At 64.2% G+C, this 20,379-nt stretch overlaps 2 protein-coding genes across 2 annotated transcripts in view; both read left to right on the top strand.

The window, feature by feature from the left end:
* Positions 1–9,903, top strand: part of TRAPPC10 (trafficking protein particle complex subunit 10) — a 49,882-nt gene extending 39,979 nt beyond the window's left edge. The window contains exons 15-23 of the mRNA XM_040986685.1: positions 138–279; positions 2,658–2,816; positions 3,272–3,501; positions 4,486–4,586; positions 5,307–5,433; positions 6,011–6,181; positions 8,134–8,311; positions 8,828–9,022; positions 9,190–9,903. Of these exons, the coding sequence (XP_040842619.1) occupies positions 138–279; positions 2,658–2,816; positions 3,272–3,501; positions 4,486–4,586; positions 5,307–5,433; positions 6,011–6,181; positions 8,134–8,311; positions 8,828–9,022; positions 9,190–9,428 (1,542 nt within the window). The 3' untranslated portion in view covers positions 9,429–9,903. The remainder of the gene's footprint in view (positions 1–137; positions 280–2,657; positions 2,817–3,271; positions 3,502–4,485; positions 4,587–5,306; positions 5,434–6,010; positions 6,182–8,133; positions 8,312–8,827; positions 9,023–9,189) is intronic.
* A 1,853-nt stretch (positions 9,904–11,756) lies between these two features.
* Positions 11,757–19,994, top strand: PWP2 (PWP2 small subunit processome component). Its single transcript, XM_040986686.1, has 21 exons — positions 11,757–11,840; positions 12,434–12,546; positions 12,679–12,773; positions 12,953–13,052; positions 13,178–13,321; positions 13,712–13,847; positions 13,928–14,160; positions 14,639–14,782; positions 15,028–15,098; positions 15,440–15,576; positions 15,657–15,805; positions 16,170–16,317; positions 16,455–16,605; positions 17,111–17,291; positions 17,964–18,111; positions 18,331–18,439; positions 18,574–18,639; positions 18,862–19,080; positions 19,322–19,472; positions 19,552–19,626; positions 19,703–19,994. Exons 1-21 carry the CDS (start codon positions 11,823–11,825, stop codon positions 19,854–19,856), a joined length of 2,742 nt encoding a protein of 913 aa, XP_040842620.1. The 5' UTR covers positions 11,757–11,822; the 3' UTR covers positions 19,857–19,994.
* Positions 19,995–20,379: the final 385 nt, after the last annotated feature.

Genomic DNA, 20,379 nt, shown 5'->3' on the forward strand with positions numbered 1-20,379 from the left:
CTGCAGCTGTGAGCCTGGACCCCAGGAAGGCACACATTGGGAACTGCCGAGGAGCTGCCCAGGCGGGGCCTTGGTGCTCCTGCCCAGGCGGGGCCTTGGTGCTCGCCATCCTAACACAGGGTCCATTCTGGTCCTAGGCCAAGGAGCCAGGAACCTACACGCTGCGGCAGCTGTGGGCCGTGGTGGGCCGCGTGTGCTTTGCGCTCCCGCACATCCACCCGCCTGTGCAGTACGACGTGTACTCCCAGGAGCCCCAGCTGCGCGTGGAGCCGCTGGCCGGTGAGTAGGTGGGCAGGGCGTGCCCTTGTGAGGGGGAGCCTGTGGCTGCTGAGTGGGCTGGCGGAGTGGGGAGACTCCAGGCAGCTTGCCACCCAAGGCTCTGTGCTTGTGTCAGCGGCAGTCAGTGCAAGGTGAGGCTGCGTCCACTGCTGTCCGGTGAAGCCAGGCCTGGGGTGGCACCGGCCGAGGCTGGGTGCCCTGCGTCAGCTGGGGCCTGTGAATGTGAGGGCCAGCTGTTTGCTTACACACACACTGAGAGGCCAAAGGTCAGGGTCAGGGCAGGCGCAGCGAGTGTGGGCGCCTAGCTTCCACCTGAGCAGAAGCCAGACCTGCTTTCTTCACCGAGTCCCTTGTGCTCTGTGCTATGAAGGCAGTCATGTCCTAGGAAGCAACAGAAGCCCCGAGATGATGGGCAGAGTCAGACCCTGGACTGCCTCTCCTGGCAGCTGACTGTCCACTGCCAGGCCGGGGCTGCGCCCACCTCTGCCCAGGCTGTGAGAGTTCACTAACAGCTGTGCGTCCTCGCGGGGCCCAGATGGGAAGGGAGGGGAGACCTGAGAGCGGCAGCAGCGGGGGTCGACACCGCCCCGCGAGCCCTCACCTGCCCAAGGTCCTCTCACCTCCCCACAGTCCTCTCTCCTCCTCACAGTCCTCTCTCCTCGCAGTCCTCTCTCCTCACAGTCCTCCCTCCTCACAGTCCTCCCTCCTCCTCACAGTCCTCCCTCCTCACAGTCCTCCCTCCTCACAGTCCTCCCTCCTCACAGTCCTCCCTCCTCACAGTCCTCCCTCCTCCTCACAGTCCTCTCTCCTTGCAGTACTCTCTCCTCCTCACAGTCCTCTCTCCTCACAGTCCTCCCTCCTCCTCACAGTCCTCCCTCCTCACAGTCCTCCCTCCTCGCAGTCCTCCCTCCTCGCAGTCCTCTCTCCTCACAGTCCTCCCTCCTCACAGTCCTCTCTCCTTGCAGTCCTCTCTCCTCGCAGTCCTCTCTCCTCACAGTCCTCCCTCCTCCTCACAGTCCTCTCTCCTCACAGTGCTCACTCCTCACAGTCCTCCCTCCTCCTCAGTCCTCTCTCCTCGCAGTCCTCCCTCCTCCTCACAGTCCTCTCTCCTCCTCACAGTCCTCCCTCCTCACAGTCCTCCCTCCTCCTCACAGTCCTCCCTCCTCCTCACAGTCCTCCCTCCTCACAGTCCTCCCTCCTCGCAGTCCTCCCTCCTCGCAGTCCTCCCTCCTCACAGTCCTCTCTCCTCACAGTCCTCCCTCCTCACAGTCCTCCCTCCTCCTCAGTCCTCTCTCCTCACAGTCCTCCCTCCTCACAGTCCTCTCTCCTCACAGTCCTCCCTCCTCCTCACAGTCCTCTCTCCTCACAGTCCTCTCTCCTCACAGTCCTCCCTCCTCACAGTCCTCTCTCCTCACAGTCCTCTCTCCTCCTCACAGTCCTCCCTCCTCCTCACAGTCCTCCCTCCTCCTCACAGTCCTCCCTCCTCACAGTCCTCTCTCCTCACAGTCCTCTCTCCTCCTCACAGTCCTCCCTCCTCCTCACAGTCCTCTCTCCTCACAGTCCTCCCTCCTCACAGTCCTCCCTCCTCACAGTCCTCCCTCCTCCTCACAGTCCTCCCTCCTCACAGTCCTCCCTCCTCCTCACAGTCCTCCCTCCTCACAGTCCTCCCTCCTCACAGTCCTCTCTCCTCACAGTCCTCTCTCCTCCTCACAGTCCTCCCTCCTCCTCACAGTCCTCTCTCCTCACAGTCCTCCCTCCTCACAGTCCTCCCTCCTCACAGTCCTCCCTCCTCACAGTCCTCTCTCCTCCTCACAGTCCTCCTCTCCTCACAGTCCTCTCTCCTCACAGTCCTCCCTCCTCACAGTCCTCCCTCCTCACAGTCCTCCCTCCTCCTCACAGTCCTCCCTCCTCACAGTCCTCTCTCCTCCTTACAGTCCTCTCTCCTCACAGTGCTCCCTCCTCACAGTCCTCCCTCCTCACAGTCCTCTCTCCTCACAGTCCTCCCTCCTCACAGTCCTCTCTCCTCCTCACAGTCCTCTCTCCTCACAGTCCTCCCTCCTCCTCACAGTCCTCTCTCCTCACAGTCCTCTCTCCTCACAGTCCTGTCTCCTCCTCACAGTCCTCCCTCCTCCTCACAGTCCTGTCTCCTCCTCACAGTCTTCCCTCCTCACAGTCCTCCCTCCTGCCTGTTCTGTTTTTCTGTCGGAGTTACATCAGTGCCCTGCCTGATCCCCCGTTGCGTGGTTCCGACAATGGCCCCTGTGCTGTATCCTCAGTCGGGCGCCTCTGCCTTGCCCCGCAGCCTGAGCGTGGCCGAGCCCCGTGCCTTCATGGGTCCCTTCTTTTCCACAGCCATGCTGATTTCTCTCTCCCCTCAGATAGCCTTCTGGCCGGCATCCCTCAGAAGGTCAAGTTCACAGTCAGCACCGGCCACTACACGGTGAAGCAGGGGGACAGCCTGCAGCTCAGCAACACGGAAGCCATGCTCATCCTGGGCCAGGCGCAGAGCAGGGCTGTCATCTATTCCAACTCCCGAGGTGTGTGCGGCTGCGCTGCGGGTGCTGCTGGCGTCCTGTGGCTCCCTCCCGGTGCTCGTCCTGTCCCGTGGCGTCCCTGGCAGCCCCGTGGGCTGTGCCCAGCACCTGCTGCGAGGAGTCAGCTGAGCCTGTGCCGCTGCCCCTGGCTGAGTGTCGGGGTGCAGCCCCAGGCCCTTCTGCTCCTCATCCTGCGGGCGCCCCGGCACTGTGACCCCAAGCCCTCAGCAGCAGTGAGAGGGCACAGCCCTGTTGCAGGTGCAGGGACCCGTACGGGTCCTGGGCCCCTTCTCTGGGTGCTGTGACAATGTCCCCCGCCAGCTCCCTCTGTGTCCTCCGCCTGGGGGGCTTTGTCCTTGGGTTTTCCGCCCTGGCCTTGCCACCACGGCGGCCTTACCGCTGAGCACAGCACGTGTGTCCGGGGACACGTTGGAAGGGACTGTTGCTGTCTTTCGCAGAGAAGTGCTCCGACGCGTGGCTGCGGATCCAGTCCTCGGACAAGGTCACCAGCATTAGCCTGCCCGCCGCTCCCGCCTACCACGCCATTGAGTTCGAGCTGGACGTTCTCTCTGTGCCTCCGGCTCCTGCCACCCCTGGGGACAGGGACACGCTGGGGACACCGGAGCCCCCTGCCAAGCCTAAGGACAGGCCAAAGGCCGGCCTCTGCATGGCCTCCACAGACCACAAGGTAGGGCTGGCGCAAGCTGCCGTCAGGACAGCGGGCTTGCGGCAGGAGTGTTACGGGGGAGCCCGGTGCGCCTGTCGCAGAGGAGGCCTGTGGAGCCTGCGTACCCCGGGCGTCCTCCTCGGCATGTCCTTGCTCACGCTCAGCCAGGCAGAAGCACCGTCACTCCGGGAGTGGCGCAGCCCTTTGCTGCCCCTCATGCGCTGCAGGTGCCCAGGCAGTGAACTCGTGGGGCATATGGCCGGCACCCTTGCATGCAGTCTGCACGCCTGTGTTGTGATAGCTGCATGTCTCAGGGCGTTTGCACAGCCCGATCGCCAGGGGTCCCGGGGCTGCCTCCAGACGCCATGGCGTGCAATGGCAGGCAGCTCGGCGCCTCGTCCTCGAAGGTGGGGAAGACACTTGTTCCCCTTCGGCGCACGTTCAGGAGGCCGATGGGACTGAGGGCGATGCAGAGAGAGGTTCATTCCGCAGACGCTGCCACACTCGGGGCTGGGCTAGGCGCTCCTGCCAGGCTGCCCAGCTGCTGGTAAGGGCCCAGGCCCTTGGCCTTGTCCGTCGTCAGCAGCAGGGAGCTGGATGGGCCTCCAAGCCGCCGGGACTGCAGCCAGCGCTGCGCAGGGGTCCTGGAGCCCACCTCCCGGCTCCAGCGGGAGCAGGGGCAGTTCTGTGTGCGCGTCGCCCCCAGGTGCTAGTTTGTTCCTGTCCTTACAGGAACTGGTAGCTTGGTCCTCACGCTGCCCCATCGGGTACATCGGGCAGATAATCCGTTCCACTCTGGCCTGGTGTGAGCGTGTGAGCTTCCCTGCTCGCACCTGGAGCCACCAGGGCCCCTGTGGCCTCCGGGGTTCTGCTTTCTGCCTCCATCCTTCCTGTGTCGTGCCTGGCCTGTCATGCGTGGGACCATGTGTCCTGCCAAGGCACCTGGGGAGCCGCCGGACCTGGGGTGGCCTGCGGTGGCCCAAGTATGTCCTCGCCTCCCCACAGGTATCCATCGACTGCCCATGGTCCATCTACTCCACGGTCATTGCCCTGACCTTCAGCGTGCCCTTCAGGACCACGCACGCCCTGCTGTCGGCTGGAACCCGGTACCCGGGGCGCGGGGGCGGGCTCAGTGCTCCGAGCTCACCCTCAGTGACGGTGCAGTGCCGTCGTGCACTGACGGAGCTCAGTCGCTCCCTGGGCTCAGGCGTCCGGCAGTGGGTGTGTTGATCTGGGTGCTGCCCCGTGGCCTGAGCGCTCGCTCCCCACCCCACCGCGGTGCTCTGTGCTGTGGGCCTCCTGACCGGCTCTGGCCGCTGCCCGGCGGGAAGCTCCCCTGCTCACCTTCCTGCTCACAGCCGCGGGTTGCACCCCGTCCCTTCGTCCTCATGGCCATCGGAGGCCATCCGGGGCAGGGTTCCTCAGGAACTGGTGTTGGGCGTGGAGGAGCCTGTGCCCAGGGGTGCCAGCATGCTGGGCACGCCCACCAGGAGACACGAGTGCCGGGGGGGGGGCTCCCCTCAGACAGTGTCCCATGTGCAGCCCTGTGGTCTCGTGGGGGGCCCCGGCCTGCCCCGCACGCAGTTTCTCTTTCCTTTTGCTTCTGTCCACCTGCGGGTGTTTGGGCAATCAGCAGCTGTTTTTCCTGAGTGTGGGCAGCGGCCATGAAGATGTTTGTGGGTCAGGGGTGCAGGGGCGGGGAGGGGCTGCAGCCCCCTGGGCTCTTCTGGCTGTGGCAGAAGGCAGCGCCGTGCGCACGACTGCCCCATCAGAAACACGTCCGCTGAGAGCCCGGCTGCACTCACGCGGTTTGCTCTCTGCTTCAGGAAGTATGTCCAGGTGTGCGTCCAGAATCTGTCCGAGCTGGACTTCGAGCTGTCAGACTGTGACCTCGCACACACCGGAGACGGTGCCGCCCTGCAGCTCGTGCGGCTCAACACGCAGTGCCAGCAGGTAACCGCTCGCAGCCCGCCCCGCCAGGCCCCGCCGGGCACGCACTCCTTGACACGGGCGAGCGGCACTGGGAGAGCTCAGTCCATGCGGGACTGCGTTTACATCTTGACTTTGGTCACGGACCCCCTCCTCCCCTGCCCTGCTAGGACACAGACCCCAGCAGGAGGGCATCTGAGGTGCTGGCGTGGTGTGTGAGGACACCAGCGGTGCCCACTCGGCCTGGCCATTCTTTGCGGGTGGCCGCAGTGCGGGGCATTTCCGGATTTCCCACGGGGAGCTGACTGTCCCGGGCTCTGTCTGTGCCTGTCACTCGCATGTGACCACTGTGCCCCTGCCTGTGCTGGTTTGTGTGCGCAACTTGAAGCAAACAGCAGGCAGTCGGCTCGGGTGCAGGCGCCTTGTCCCTGCTCCACGAGTGGGTGGCCTGCACAGACCCTCACTGGGGTTCCCGAGCTGCCCCCACCTGCTGCCTGATGGTGCCAGTCGGGAGTGAGTGAGAACCGGCGTCACGGCCGCCCCGCCCCGTGGCACGCGCTGCTCGACGGAGGGCGTGTGCTGACCGGCCGTCTCTTTGCAGCGCATCTACAGCCAGCAGTCGGTGTTCTTTGTCTGGGAGTTGAAGTGGACGCAGGAGCCGCCCCCTGCTCTGCACTGCCAGTTCTCCGTGGGCTTTTCCCCGGCTTCGCAGGAGCGGCTGTCTGTCCCCCTAAAGCCGTACACTTACGAGTTTCACCTGGAGAATTTTTTTGTACGTAATGTGTTTTGGGGGGCTGGGGAAGGTGAGAGAGGTCGTCCTGTCCTCGCTGCTCTGAGGATGCAGAGGCGGGAGCCGTCCCCTGCAGGTGGCCCTGGAGCCCGTGGTGGCTCGGGAGCCTGGAACAGCAAGTCTGCCCTCTTCCCCACGCACTGCCAGCTCCCCCTGCCCATGCCGCCACCCAAGGCATGTCTCCCTTTCTTGAAACCCGCAAGTCGGAGGATGCAAAACTGATGTGATGTATACTACAAAGCTGAGCATGCCGACAGGAGGCTGGAGAGAGCAGGGGTGCAGCTCCCCGTGCTGGGTCACTCCCCACATGGCTACAGCAGCTGGAGCCAGCCTGGGCTGAAGCCAGGAACCCAGAGCTGCTTCCTGCTGCCCGTCCAGGCTGGCAGGGACCCACGTTCTTGGGCCGTCTTCTGCGGCCAGCCTAGCACCTGAGCAGGGAGCCTTCAGCCTGCAATGCTAGTGTCACAGACTGCGACTTTAACCCCCCGGGCCACAGCCCCTCTCACCTGCGTCAGGGAGGCTCCGCCCTGCAGCCGCAGTCTGACTCTGTGTTGGGCAAATCCCAGTGTGAGCGTACACTCCGTGACGCTCGCTTTTCTCCCCTTGCTGGCTTGAGGTCATTGAGTGACAGTTCACGTGAGACGCTGCCTCTAGTCTTTGATACAGCTGTGTCCTCGTGTTCCAAGCACAGCACAGTGGATGGGGTGTGTGTGTATGTGAAGGGCAGAGTGACGGGGAGAGGAGAGATCCTACACCCGTTGTCTGACTCCCCAGACGGCTGGTGCCCGGCTGCTCTCTGCGTGGGTGCGGGGCCCAGGCCCTCAGGCCTTGCTAGGGGACTTGGCAGTGCCGGATGCTGCACTGCCATAGGGGGGCCAGTGTGCAAGCATTGGCCTGTGCTGTGCCGCAGCAGCGGCTCCCAGAGCCCCCGTGCTTTCTGGAACCCACTGCGCCCGCGTGTGAGGTACCACCTTGGGCTCCAGTTGCTGGATAGCCACGCGCCACGTGATTCTCCCACACGTGTCATGCCATGTGTGGTCGGTAACTTCCTCCTCCTCTCAGCACAGCGTCAGCAGTCTCCCTCTTGCTGTCCGTGCGGTAGAGCCGTGGTCTCCTGTGGGTACCGTGTGTCCGTGGCTGGGGTCTAGGTAGGCTGTGCCGCTGTGAAGACCCAGGTCCTGGTTGCCACATGGCACTGGGGGAGAGGGTGGAGCCACTCGGTGACTGTCGTGGTCACCAAGGCCCGGTGTCCCCAGCAGCACGTGGGTGCTGACGTGCACTGCCCTGGCAGCTGCTGCGGTCTGGCGCCTCCCAGGGACGACCCCGGGTGTGTCCTCCGTGGGAAGATGTTTCTGTCACCGGTCGGGGACGCGGCTCCACACGTCCTCCCCACACTGAGCATGGCCTGCGTGGTTTCACGAGCTCTGCTCTCCGCCTGGCTCGGCCCCGTGTCCCGTGCTGCAGCAGGGGTCCGTCTGTGGTTTCTCCCGGGTGTTCCGCAGGCCCGCGCCTGTGCTGAGGTCTGTGACCGCCTTGTCCTGGGCTGGGAGTGTGATAAGCAGTTGGGGGTCCATGGTTGCCCTCCACATGGGATATCTGTGGTCCCACACCTGGGTTGCCGTCCTGCTCTGAGGCAAGCCCACACCTGCTGGGGGCGCCAGGGCTTCCTGGCTCAGGTGGCTGTCCGCCCTGGGCCCCTCTGTCTGGCATGGCAGCTCTCCTGCTGTCACTGGACATACTTGGCTGCCCTGTCATGTGTTTCAGTGACAGCTTGTCGGGAGCTGCTTCCGAGTCCTTGGCCGTGGAGCTGGGGCTGCCGGGAGGCACGCGGGCAGCAGTGGTTCCCGCCGGTGCCTCCTGGGTGGCGTCCCTGTCTATGGGGGAGCCAGGCTGCTTGGGCCACCTCTCCTCGAGCTCTCTTGTCCCTCCGCCAGACACTGTACAAGGTACAGGCCGCCATCGCGCCGCCGGCGGGGCTGGAGTTGTGCCGCACGGGCTCCCTGTGTGCTCTGGAAGTGTGTATCACACGACTCGCCGACCTGCTGGAGGTGGACAGGGACGAGGCGCTGACCGAGGCAGGCACGCACTTCACCACGCGGCTCATGTACGAAGGTGAGTCTGAGGGCTGGACGCTGCGTGCCCAGGCTCACGGGACTGGGAGGATGAGGGCTGTCTGGCTGGGCCAGGCCAGGCCATCACCCGCCTTGCTCCTCGGTGTGGCTTGGGGCTCCCTCACTCCAGCCAATCTTAAGGCCACAGTTGCCCCTCCGTGCTAATTCATCCAGACAGGGACATGTTCTGTGGCTCCTGACCAACCGGTGCTAACAGACTACCCCGGCTGGCCCCCTGGCAGCCCAGCCTCACCCAGGTGGGGTGTTCTCACGGTGTACGTCTGTGAAGTGGTTACAGGAAAACCGTTGTCTGCTGCTCCCCGGTCTCAGGACTGCCTGGCCAAGGAGACAGCCACAGCCACACCACCCCACCTCACCTCAGCCATGGGTGGAGTGGACCTTGCCCTGGACTGCCCGAGTCAGGCTGCGTGCTGTGTGGTGCTCTCCGAGGCACGGGGTCTCTGTTGGCATGGCGCTCCCTGGCCTGGGTGCTGACCTGCGTGCCCCTGTGTTTCAGTGGTTGACAACAGCAGCAACTGGGCCGTGTGCGGCAAGAGCTGCGGGGTCATCTGCATGCCCGTGGCCGCCCAGGCCACGCACAGGGTGCACCTGGAAGTGATGCCACTTTTCGCAGGCTACCTGCCCCTGCCCGACGTCAGGCTGTTCAAGTACCTGCCCCATCACTCTGCACACGCCTCTCAGCTGGACGCTGGTAGGGCTCAGGGCCAAGGGAGCCTCTGGGGGCGGGTGGCTGGCAGTGGGACACCCCTGGTCACTGCCCCATCACAAGGGGCTGACACTGTGTCTGTCCTGGAGGTGAATGCCCAGGGCTGCCACCCCGCCGCCCGGAGGCTGGCCCTGATTGGCTGTGCTTCACAGACAGCTGGATAGAGAATGACACCCTGTCAGTGGACAAGCACGGGGACGAGCAGCTGGACAGCAGCAGTGTCAAGGGCAGAGGCAGCGTGCACTCGGCCGCTGGCAGCGAGCACAAGGGCCTGCCCATGCCCCGGCTGCAGGCGCTCCCCGCAGGCCAAGTCTTCAACTCCAGCACGGGCACGCAGGTCCTGGTCATCCCCAGCCAGGACGACCACGTGCTGGAAGTCAGCGTCACGTGACGGTGCCCCTTGCTGGGGAGCAGGTGTGGACTGGCTGCAGCCGGATGCCCCGTCGGCCATGCGGCTCGGAAGGCCTCGGGGACCCTGGAGGGTGGTCGGCGTGGTCACGTCGTCGTCATCTCATGCTGTCTGTGCTACCAGCCCCTCCCTGGCCGCCCCTCCCGGCACTGGGCTGGCTGCCCACATCCGGCTCCCCAGGGACAGGCCCTGCTGGCTCTGGGTCCCACTGCTGCCCAGCCCCTAGAACCAGCTGGACTTGTGTGTCTCTGCTGGGTGAGAGGCAGTCGGGGGTGTGGGCTGTCTGCGTGTGCTTTGTGGAGATGGCTGCCTGTGGGGACGGAAGGGAGTGGAACCCCTCTGTGCCTTGGGGGAGAGCCGTCGGAGGGTCCTGGGGAGAGAGTGGAGCGGGGCACGGGCCCCCGGGTCCCTCTGACGGAGCAGAGATGCACTTGGATTAAATACATATTTATTTTAATGGTCCTGTGTGTGCGGGTTTGCATTGGCACTGTCGCATGCTGAGAGTCCTTGCTTGGAGCTGGTTTATTTTTATTTATTTTTAAATTATTATATATTGACAATCTTTACATAGTTAATTAGGGTAAAAAGGCTAAGGGTTACAGGAAAGTGGGTAAGACTATTATTTTTTCCATATTGTTACCTTCATGTTTAAAGGGGGGTATTAAGGGAGAAGGCCCGCCCAATTTCCCACCCTCCCCAGGTCCCGGATGTAGGGTATGCTCTGAGGTTCTTGCTCAGGTGGTTTTGATATTTCAGCAGTTATGAATCGCTGCCAGTCTTGCTACTCCAAGCACTAACTTACTTATTTAAAAGTGCAGCACACGTGTGAGTCACAACAGAGTCAGGGAGAAGGAACGTGTGGCCGTCCCGCCCCGGAGTGGTCCCTGGCGTCGGGAGTGGCAGAGCCGAGCATCCCCAGGCATCACCGAGCTCAGGCACTGGCAGGGTAGCACTGCCTGCACGCCCACGCGGTGTGAAAGCTGGAGAAGTGTAAACTAGGTCAATACTCATGGGTTTCCTGGTCCTTTCTTTGTCTCAGGTGCAGCTTGAGAAGCAGTAACTATAGCAGGCAAAGGAGAGCCTGAGCACTGCCACAGCCTGGGCTCCCCAACTCAGGCCTTCCCACGTGAACATCCACGTTTGCCCTCCGGGGTTGCCAGGCCCGGGAGCGAGAGCCCCAGCTCTGTGTTAGTCCAAGTGCTCGGCTCCCCGAGCCCAGAGGACCGGCTGCCCCCTCCTGGAAGGGGCTCGTGAGCGCGCCTGGACAGCGAGGTCTCCCTGACAGTTCTGCATTGTGTTGTCCCCCCAGGATGAAAATTCAAACTGCATTTGCATTTAGAGGAAGCCAGTGGGGGCTGGGTGGACCCCAAGATTGTGGCAACAGTTTCTGGCTTCACGGAAATGGCTAGAAATCCATGCCGCTCCCCGGAAGCCACTCCTCCGGCGTGCACCTGCCCCTTCCGGTGGAGCAGGTGGCCGGGACATGAAGCTGGTGTGTTTCTTAGCATGTATTCTGAGTGACTCTGGGCCCCATGGGGGCCTGCAGCGTTTCACATGAAGCCAGGCGTCCGGTGTGAGCTGAGCAACAAGCAGCAGCCGTTACCCGCAGGACGCACGAGCGTCCCAGGACCAACACCTTAACAAGCAGGGAGAAAACTCCTTAGGCTTATGTGAATTTCATGGGCTCTCCCACATGGGAAAATCAGTAATTTCTGAAGTGTTCTGACAATGGCAGTGACCCTCAGGGACTGCAGGCAGTGGTCAGCAGCCCCAGACCAGTCAGGCTCCATGTTAGCCAGGCCTGCTGGGTTCTTAGCCGGTGGCGGATCAAGGGCCCGAAAATACACAAATTACAGCAAGAAAAGTGACTGTTCTGCACCTCATTCCCATGCTGTGGCCCTGCGCTGCCTTTGCGGGTGCTACGTGAACCCCTTTGCTGTTTCCTGTTCCCAAACCTGCCCCTGACCGTGAGGCACCCCACCTCCACTGCTTACTCTGGGGCAAACAGGAAGGTTTTCTTATATTCTTGCCTTAAAAGAAGCCAGGTTCCGCCTAGAGCAGGGCGGGGCTCTGCCAGGGCTCCGCCTCTGAGACGCCGAGGCTCCGCCCGGAACGGGGCGGTGCTCAGCCTCACCCAGCTCCTCCCAAAATGGGCGGGGCTCTGCCAGTACTCCGCCTCTGAGACGCCGAGGCTCCGCCCGGAACGGGGCGGTGCTCTGTCAGGGTTCCGCCTTCGAAGCAGCGAGGCTCCTCTCCGGGAGCGCAGCCTCGGAGTCCCGCCCCGGAAGTGCGCACTGCGCGTGTCGGCTGCCGGCTGTGGTCCCGGAAGTGGCGCGCCTCGGTTTCCCTGTTTGCAGCACGCGTGCGTCCGCGGCCATGAAGTTCGCTTACAGGGTGAGCGCGCGGGGCTTTCTCGGGGGTCCCGGCAGGCACATGGCCGGGGCCTCGGAGAGGAGGCTGCCTGGGCCTGTGCGCGCCGTGGGGTGACCCGGTCCAGCAGCCGTGCTGTCCCGTGCTGTCCCGTGGTGGGGGCGAGGGGTAACCTGGTCCAGCAGCCGTGCTGTCCCGTGGTGGGGGCGAGGGGTAACCCGGTCCAGCAGCCGTGCTGTCCCGTGGTCGGGGTGAGGGGTAACCCGGTCCAGCAGCCGTGCTGTCCCGTGGTCGGGGCGAGGGGTGACCCGGTCCGGGCGTTGCTGTCCCGTGGTCGGGGCGAGGGGTGACCCGGTCCGGGCGTTGCTGTCCCGTGGTGGGGGCGAGGGGTAACTCGGTCCGGGCGTTGCTGTCCCGTGGTGGGGGCGAGGGGTAATTCGGTCCGGGCGTTGCTGTCCCGTGGTCGGGGCGAGGGGTAACCCGGTCCGGGCGTTGCTGTCCCGTGGTGGGGGCGAGGGGTAACTCGGTCCGGGCGTTGCTGTCCCGTGGTGGGGGCGAGGGGTAACCCGGTCCAGCAGCCGTGCTGTCTGGGGCTTAAGATGAACATGGTGTTCTAGTTTTCCAACCTGCTGGGTACCGTGTATCGGCGAGGGAACTTGAACTTCACTTGTGATGGCAACTCAGTCATCAGCCCTGTGGGAAACAGAGTCACTGTGTTTGACCTGAAGAAGTGAGTGCGCTGGTGGGGCGGGGGCTCCCCCAGGGTAGCTGGTCCCTTGTCTCTGCCTGAGGGCCACCCTGCTCAGGGCCCCTCCCCGTGACCTGAGCTGACCCCCAACTCAGTGCAACTTTGGTTTCTCAGCAACAAGTCCGACACGCTGCCGCTGGCCACCCGGTACAATGTCAAGTGCGTGGGGCTGTCCCCGGATGGTCGCCTGGCCATCATCGTTGACGAAGGTCAGTGTGTTGGAGGCCAGCGGCCAGCACTGGTGTCCGGGGATCCACTCCCCTGCTGCTCGGGTGTCTGCCCTATGGGGCCGGGGCTCTGCCCCATGTGCCCAGGCTGGTGGGGGACTGCTGGTATGGGGTGGGGGTTCGGGGCGGCCCCTTGGAGTGATCAGCTCCACCTCCTGCAGGGGGAAGCGCGCTGCTGGTCAGCCTGGTGGGCCGCTCGGTGCTCCATCACTTCCACTTCAAGGGCTCTGTGCACAGCGTATGCTTCTCCCCGGACGGCAGGTATGGGAAGGCTCTGGGCCAAGGGCTGCGGGCACCCCGTGGGACTGCAGTCCCAGGCAGGGGAAGGCCTTGGAGAGAGGGCAGGTGCTGTGGGCCCCCAGCACTGTCTCCCGTGTCCCCTGCAGGAAGTTTGTTGTCACCAAGGGCAGCATAGCTCAGATGTACCATGCGCCCGGGAGGAAGCGAGAGTTCAACGCGTTTGTCCTGGACAAAACCTACTTCGGACCCTACGACGAGACCACGTGCATCGACTGGACGGACGACTCTAGGTGCGGCCAGTGGGGTCTCTGACCGGCCTGCCCTTGTCTGCCTTTGTCGTTAGGGGCACAGGACCAGCCACAGCGCCGTCCCCAGTGCGCAGGGTCCCGGCTGAGCAGGCACAAGAGCCTGTCCAGGAATGCCCCAACAGCCCCTTCCCTAGCGCCTGGGTACCTGCAGGGTCTTTGGCTTTTCTCCAGCTACGCAGTGTCCAGCATGTGGGCCGTGTTCACTGGGTTGTACAACAGGCAGCTCAGGAATGGCAGGGGGTGCGTCCTGCAGCTAGGACCCCAGGAGTGAGATGGGATGGGGTTGGCCGCTCTGGGGGCTCCCGTGTGCCTGGCGGTGCGGCTCTCCGTCTGCCTTCGCCATGACAGGGCTCTCATCCTTTTGCGTCCCAGGTGCTTCGCAGTTGGCAGCAAGGATATGTCCACCTGGGTGTTTGGGGCTGAGCGCTGGGACAACCTCATTTACTATGCCCTCGGGGGACACAAGGACGCCATCGTGGCCTGCTTCTTTGAGTCCAACAGCCTGGACGTACGTCCTGATGACACGGGGGCCGGGTGCGCCCAGGGAGCCCCTGGGTTCAGGTGTGACCCCGCCCCTCCCCCCGGCAGCTGTACACGGTGAGCCAGGATGGTGTGCTGTGCCTGTGGCACTGTGACACGCCCCCTGAAGGCCTGCGGCTCAAGGCCCCCAGGGGCTGGCGGGCTGACCTGCTGCAGCGGGAGGCGGAGGCGGAGCACCAGGAGGAGGACGAGGAGGGGGACAGAGGGACCACCATCCGTGGAAAAACCGCACCGACCGAAGAGGAGAAGAAAGGGAAAGTGAAGTACTCCCGGGTCGCCAAGTACGTCCCTGCGGGGGGGTCCCATGTCAGGAGGGTGGGAGTGGGGGAGGGGCCCCGTGTCTGAGGGGCGGCATGTGTGTGCTGGTGGGGCTCGCCAGGCTGGGAGTGGCCCTGGGACGGGTGGGTTTGAGCAGAGCAGGGAGAGTCTGGTAGGGCTGCTATGGCTGGGCTGGCATGGATGGGGTCCCTCAGCCTTATGGGAAACTAAAGCAATGAAGGGGCAACTAGGGTGGGGGCAGGAAGGAGCAAGACCCAGAAAGACTAGGGGGAGAGACCAAGCAAGGAAGGCTGCCGGGCAGAGGCCCTGTTGGACATGGCAGAGGGACAGGGGCCGGGAGGTTGGCTGTCCTGCCCTCCTTGCCCCCTGGGCCCCGAGCTCAGGCCTGGAGCTGGCTGTGGTGGTGGAGGTGTCCGTCTGGGGTGGCGGACGGCAGCCTGGCCCTGGCCGTTCTCCCAGCGCCTGCTCCCTGTCCGCCAGGTATTTCTTCAACAAAGAGGGCGATTTTAATAACCTCACAGCAGCAGCATACCATAAGAAGGTTCACCTCTTGGTCACTGGCTTTGCTTCTGGAATCTTCCATCTTCACGAGCTCCCCGAGTTCAACCTCATCCACTCCCTGAGGTGAGTGTTGGGTCTCCCTTGGATTGGCTGAGGTAGGGGAAGGTGGAACCGAACCTGCGCCTGCCGTGCAGGCCGTGGGGTCACAGCGCTGCTTCTAGCCCTTGGATGGGGATAGCTCTCAGCCTCCCCTGAGACTTTGGGAGCACCTGCCAAGCAGGTGGCCTGATGGCAGGTGCTGCGGGGGGTGTCGGTGAGTCTGGGGAGGCTGGACACCCCTGTTCACAGTCCTGTGCTTCTCTGCTCAGCATCTCCGACCAGAGGATCTCCTCGGTGGCCATCAACAGCACAGGCGACTGGATCGCATTCGGCTGCTCAGGTGCGCCACGCACAGCCACATCCAAGGCATGACAGACCCTTGGGGTGGAGGGGCTGGGAGCCCCGTGCTGGCTGCCCGCTAGCATTCCTGCGGTGGCAGCAGTTTCCTCAAAGAAGGAACCCTGGCCTTGGTCTCCCTGGGGACTGGCAGGTGCTCTGGCCTGGGGTCAGGGTGGTGTCTGCCCAGGCTGCCGCAGGCTCACTGTCGGGCCCTGTGCTCGGAGCTGCTGCCCGTGCCCCCTGGGCCTGGTGGACAAGCTGCTGCCCGCGCCCCCTGGGCCTGGTGGGCAGGATTCTGGGAGCTGCCGTGCTGCCGCACTCAGCCCCTGCTGTGTGGCACAGGACTGGGCCAGCTGCTGGTGTGGGAGTGGCAGAGCGAGTCATACATCCTGAAGCAGCAAGGCCACTTCAACAGCATGGTGTCGCTGGCCTACTCCCCCGACGGCCAGTACATCGTCACCGGTGGGGACGACGGCAAGGTGGGCTCCTGCGCGTCCACGGTCAGGGGTCCTGGGCTCACCCCACTTGCTTCTCACCGCTCCTTCATGCCTGCCTGCAGGTCAAGGTGTGGAACACCCTCAGTGGCTTCTGCTTTGTCACCTTCACGGAGCATTCCAGCGGTGTCACCGGGGTCACCTTCACAGCCACTGGTTATGTCATCGTGACCTCATCCATGGATGGCACTGTGCGTGCATTCGACCTGCATAGGTGATGGCTCCCCTGACATGGTAGGGGTCTGGGGAAGGTGGGCATCAGCCCGCTGTGACGCTGGCCTGCAGGCGAGCACGGCCCCCTTCCACAGTGGGCCCACTGTGACGCTGGCCTGCAGGCGAGCATGGCCCCCTTGCACGGTGGGCCTCCTGTGACGCTGGCCTGCAGGCGAGCACGGCCCCCTTGCACAGTGGCCCCCTGTGACGCTGGCCTGCAGGCGAGCATGGCCCCCTTGCACAGTGGGCCCACTGTGACGCTGGCCTGCAGGCGAGCACGGCCCCCTTGCACAGTGGGCCCCCGTGATGCTGGCCTGCAGGCGAGTGTGGGCCCACTGTGACGCTGGCCTCTGCTCCTTCTGCAGGTACCGTAACTTCCGCACACTGACGTCCCCACGTCCCACTCAGTTTTCTTGCGTGGCCGTGGACTCAAGTGGGGAGATTGTGTGTGCAGGGGCCCAGGACTCCTTCGAGATCTTCGTGTGGTCCATGCAGACAGGCAGGCTCCTGGACGTAAGGACCACCCCCCCCAGCACAGCCACCTTGCTTGGGGGGCCGGGTGGACAGGAGGGTCCTCCCCAAACTGAGGCTGCCCCCAGGCCTCGGGTGTCCAGGCCAGCCCCTCAGCCCTGCTCCCCACGCTGCTGTAGGTTTTGTCTGGGCACGAGGGGCCCATCAGTGGCCTGTGTTTCAACCCAATGAAGTCGATCCTGGCCAGCGCCTCCTGGGACAAGACAGTCCGCCTGTGGGACATGTACGACAGCTGGAGGACCAAAGAGACGCTGGCCCTGACCTCTGATGGTGAGCCATGTGGCGTGTACACACACACAAATACACACCCCACCTAGTGTGTGCACACACACACCCCGCACAGGCACGTACTCCTGCCTTGGCCGCATGTGGTCCGGAGCCTGAAGGCTGGGAGGAATGACGCAGCGTGCAGGCTGCTGTCCCGGTGCCCGAGGCTGGCAGTGCTGGGGGACAGCACGCTGATCCGCCCTGGGAACATGAGATGGCTCTGTTGTGGCCGTGGGCTGTCACCCTGGGACTCAGACAGCCTGCCGGCCCAAGAGCCACAGGTCCCCTCTCCTGCTGTCCCAGGCGGTCAGTGCTCTGTCCGGCAGGCCCCGGACCACCTCTGCTGTCCCCTTTTGGATTCTCCTTATTACCCTAACTCCTTCTGCCTGGGCCACACCATACCATCAACCAGCTTGGTCCCAAGCTCTGCCCAACTGGTACCATGGCCATGGCCACGTGGAGGCCAGCAGTGGCACGGCCTGGGGCCTGAGCTCGCGTCTCTCATCAGCTCTAGCCGTGACTTTCCGCCCTGATGGGGCAGAGCTGGCTGTGGCCACGCTAAATTCGCACATCACTTTCTGGGACCCGGAGAACGCCGTGCAGAGGGGCTCCATCGAAGGTAGACACGACCTCAAGACGGGCAGGAAGGAGCTGGACAAGATCACCGCCAAGCACTCTGCCAAGGGCAAGTGAGTGTGGGCTCTGCAGGGTGCTGTGCCACCACTGCCACGGATGTCCAAGCCCCCTGCTCAGGGCCACACCTGAACTCCGGGCAGAGCTGTCATGGGGCTCCACTGCCCTCAACCCCTATGAGAGTTGGGATTTTAGTCATGCCAGTACCCTGACCCAGACTGCACATCCTGGGCAGGACCAGGCCCTCCTGCTCAGCCTCCAGGGCACACAGATCCCCAAGATGCCTGTCCTTGGCTGTTGTTGGGGTCTGAGTGCATTCCTGCATCTGTGGCTGCTTCTCCCCAAGCACCCTGCTTCTCAGGTGGGGCGGAGCTGTGCCCATGGATCTGGGTCCGTTGGTGTTGGTCTCCCAGAACCCTGTGCTTTTCCACAGCTGCTCTGTGCTCTCAGTCCTCCTGTGTCTAGGACACAGCCAGAGGACAGCCCCAGTCCTCCTGGGGCTGTGGCTTTGTCCTGAGTTACGCACTCTGCCTGGGCGTGTGGCCCAAGGCGGTGAGGGCCTGGCGCCTGGCTCCACAGGACAAGGGGGCTGCAGGACCCCGTCCAGGCTGCAGGCTGCAGGACCCTACAGGCTGTCCATGACCAAGAGATTTGCAGGGGGCTATGGGTGCCCAGGGCCGACACCGTGGGCCTCTGGCTGGGGTTCTGAGCCTGTGTCTCTGGCCCAGGTCTTTCACCACGCTCTGCTACTCGGCGGACGGCCAGAGCATCCTGGCGGGAGGCATGTCCAAGTTTGTATGCATCTATCACGTCAGGGAGCAGATCCTCATGAAGAAGTTTGAAATCTCCAGCAACCTGTCCCTGGACGCCATGGAGGTGAGCTCAGGCCGGTGGACAGTCCTGTCCTGGCAGCTGCCTGCCTGCCCGTCTGGTGCAGGCTATACTGTGCCCGTCCGCCTGGGCCCCCACCACAGTTCAGGGTTCAGAAGCCCCAGCCCTCCAAGTTCCCTAGGAGTGTGCATCCGGTTGTCCCAGGCTGGGCTGGGTGGCCAGCGAGCTAGAATGTGGGTGAAGCCCTGCCACTCCTGTGCCTAGGAGTTTCTGAACCGGAGGAAGATGACGGAGTTTGGCAACCTGGCACTCATTGATCAGGACGCCGGGGAGGAGGATGGCGTGGCAGTGCCACTGCCCGGAGTGAGGAAAGGTGGGCAGGGCCTCACTGGGGCGGATGGGTACTGCTGCGCCCGGGCCCTGTGGCCGGTAGGGAGGCTGCTAGGCGGGCAGTGGGGCTGGGGACGGCCTGGGGTGAGTTTCACCTAGCAAGCTTCCTCTTCCCAGGGGACATGAGTTCTCGGCACTTCAAGCCTGAGATCCGGGTGACTTCGCTCCGCTTCTCTCCGACCGGTGAGCTCCACTCCCGGGGTGGGGCCGGGCATGGTGGGCCCTGTGGCCAAATGCTCTCCCACGGAGCCTGCCCCTCCTGGGAGCGTGTGCGGCTTCCTGTGTGACACACGGGTGCACTGGGGAGCACTGGGGGTCAGGCTAGGCGGCAGCCACTGATCCCCCTGAACTTGGGCGCCATGGGCCCTGTGGCCTGGATCTTCACCCCAACTGCTCGGTCTCCAGGGCGCTGCTGGGCGGCCACCACCACCGAGGGCCTGCTTATCTACTCCCTGGACTCGCAGATACTATTCGACCCCTTTGAGCTGGACACGAGTGTCACCCCAGGGCGCGTCCGCGAAGCCCTGCGCCAGCGTGAGTTCACCCGTGCCATCCTCCTGGCCCTGCGGCTGAACGAACACAAGCTGGTGCAGGAGGCCTTGGAAGCCGTGCCGCGGGAGGAGAGTGAGTGAGTGGGCGGGCAGGGGTGCTGTGGGACCACAGTGAGTGGGCGGGCAGGGGTGCCGTGGGACCACAGTAAGTGAGTGGGCGGGCAGGGGTGCCGCGGGAGGAGAGTGAGTGGGCGGGCAGGGGTGCCGCGGGACCACAGTAAGTGAGTGGGCGGGCAGGGGTGCCGCGGGAGGAGAGTGAGTGGGTGGGCGGGGGTGTGCCTGAGAACCCAGAACTCGCTGCCTTCCTGCTGCAGTTGAGGTGGTGGGCGCCTCACTGCCTGAGCTGTACGTGGAGAAAGTTCTGGAGTTCCTGGCTGCTTCCATGGAGACATCCCGCCACCTCGAGTTCTACCTGCTGTGGACACAGAGGCTGCTCCTGCGGCATGGGCACAAGCTCAAGGCCAGGTAGTGAGGGTGTGCCGAGGGGCCAGGGATGGGACAGTGTGTCCCCACATGAGGTGCTAACGGGCCCCTTCTCGCCAAGGGCAGGGACGCTGCTGCCCACCGTGCAGTTCCTACAGAAGGGCCTCCAGCGGCACCGCGACGACCTCGCCAAGCTGTACGTGCCCGCGGGTGCCCCCGGGTGCTGTCCCTGGGCTCTGTGCCCTGTGCTAACTGCCCGTGTGTCCGTGCAGCTGTGACTGGAACCGCTACAACATGCAGTACGCTCTGGCGCTTTCCCAGCAGCGGGGCCTGAAGCGCAGCTTGGCGGCACTGGGCAGTGAGGACGGCGAGGACGAGGACGAGGACCTGCACCTGCTGGCTGGAGCTGGTGGGGGGGCAGTGTAGGCTTCTCCCCAACCGCGTGGAGGGCTGGGTGGCCCATGGGGCGGGATCCCCCCCAGCCGCTCCCCACGCCTGGCTGTGGGCACGGGTGTTTTGTACAGAGCTATTTATATTTGTAATAAAGTTCTGCTGGAGTCAGGATTGAGGGTTTCTGGCATGTCCCTGAGGTGCAGGCCCCGCCCCGACTGCAGGTCAGGGTGAGCTGTCTGGGGTGCACCCCACCCCTGGGGCAAGGAGGGGCCACGAAGTTTCCCGTGGGGTCACCCGGTGTCACCTGCCACACTGACCCCCCACCTTGGCCTGTTTGGGCTGTGGCTGTGTACGGCGACGCGCCGCCAGGCAGCGTCCCTGGAGCGGGGACTCCAGGCGAGCGCCCGCGGGGCCCAGCAGCCTGGCGTCCACGGTATCCATGGCGTCCACGGTATCCATGGCGTCGACGCGCAGGCGCGGCTCCACCCACCACGGGAAAGGGCGCTGGGGGCGGAGCCGGCGTCCTTCAGCGACTGCGCAGGCGCCGCACGCTCAC

This window comes from Ochotona curzoniae, unplaced genomic scaffold (assembly GCF_017591425.1).
Source record: "Ochotona curzoniae isolate NIBS_2020 unplaced genomic scaffold, NIBS_Ocur_1.0 contig_4516, whole genome shotgun sequence".
NCBI classification, from domain to species: Eukaryota; Metazoa; Chordata; class Mammalia; order Lagomorpha; family Ochotonidae; genus Ochotona; species Ochotona curzoniae.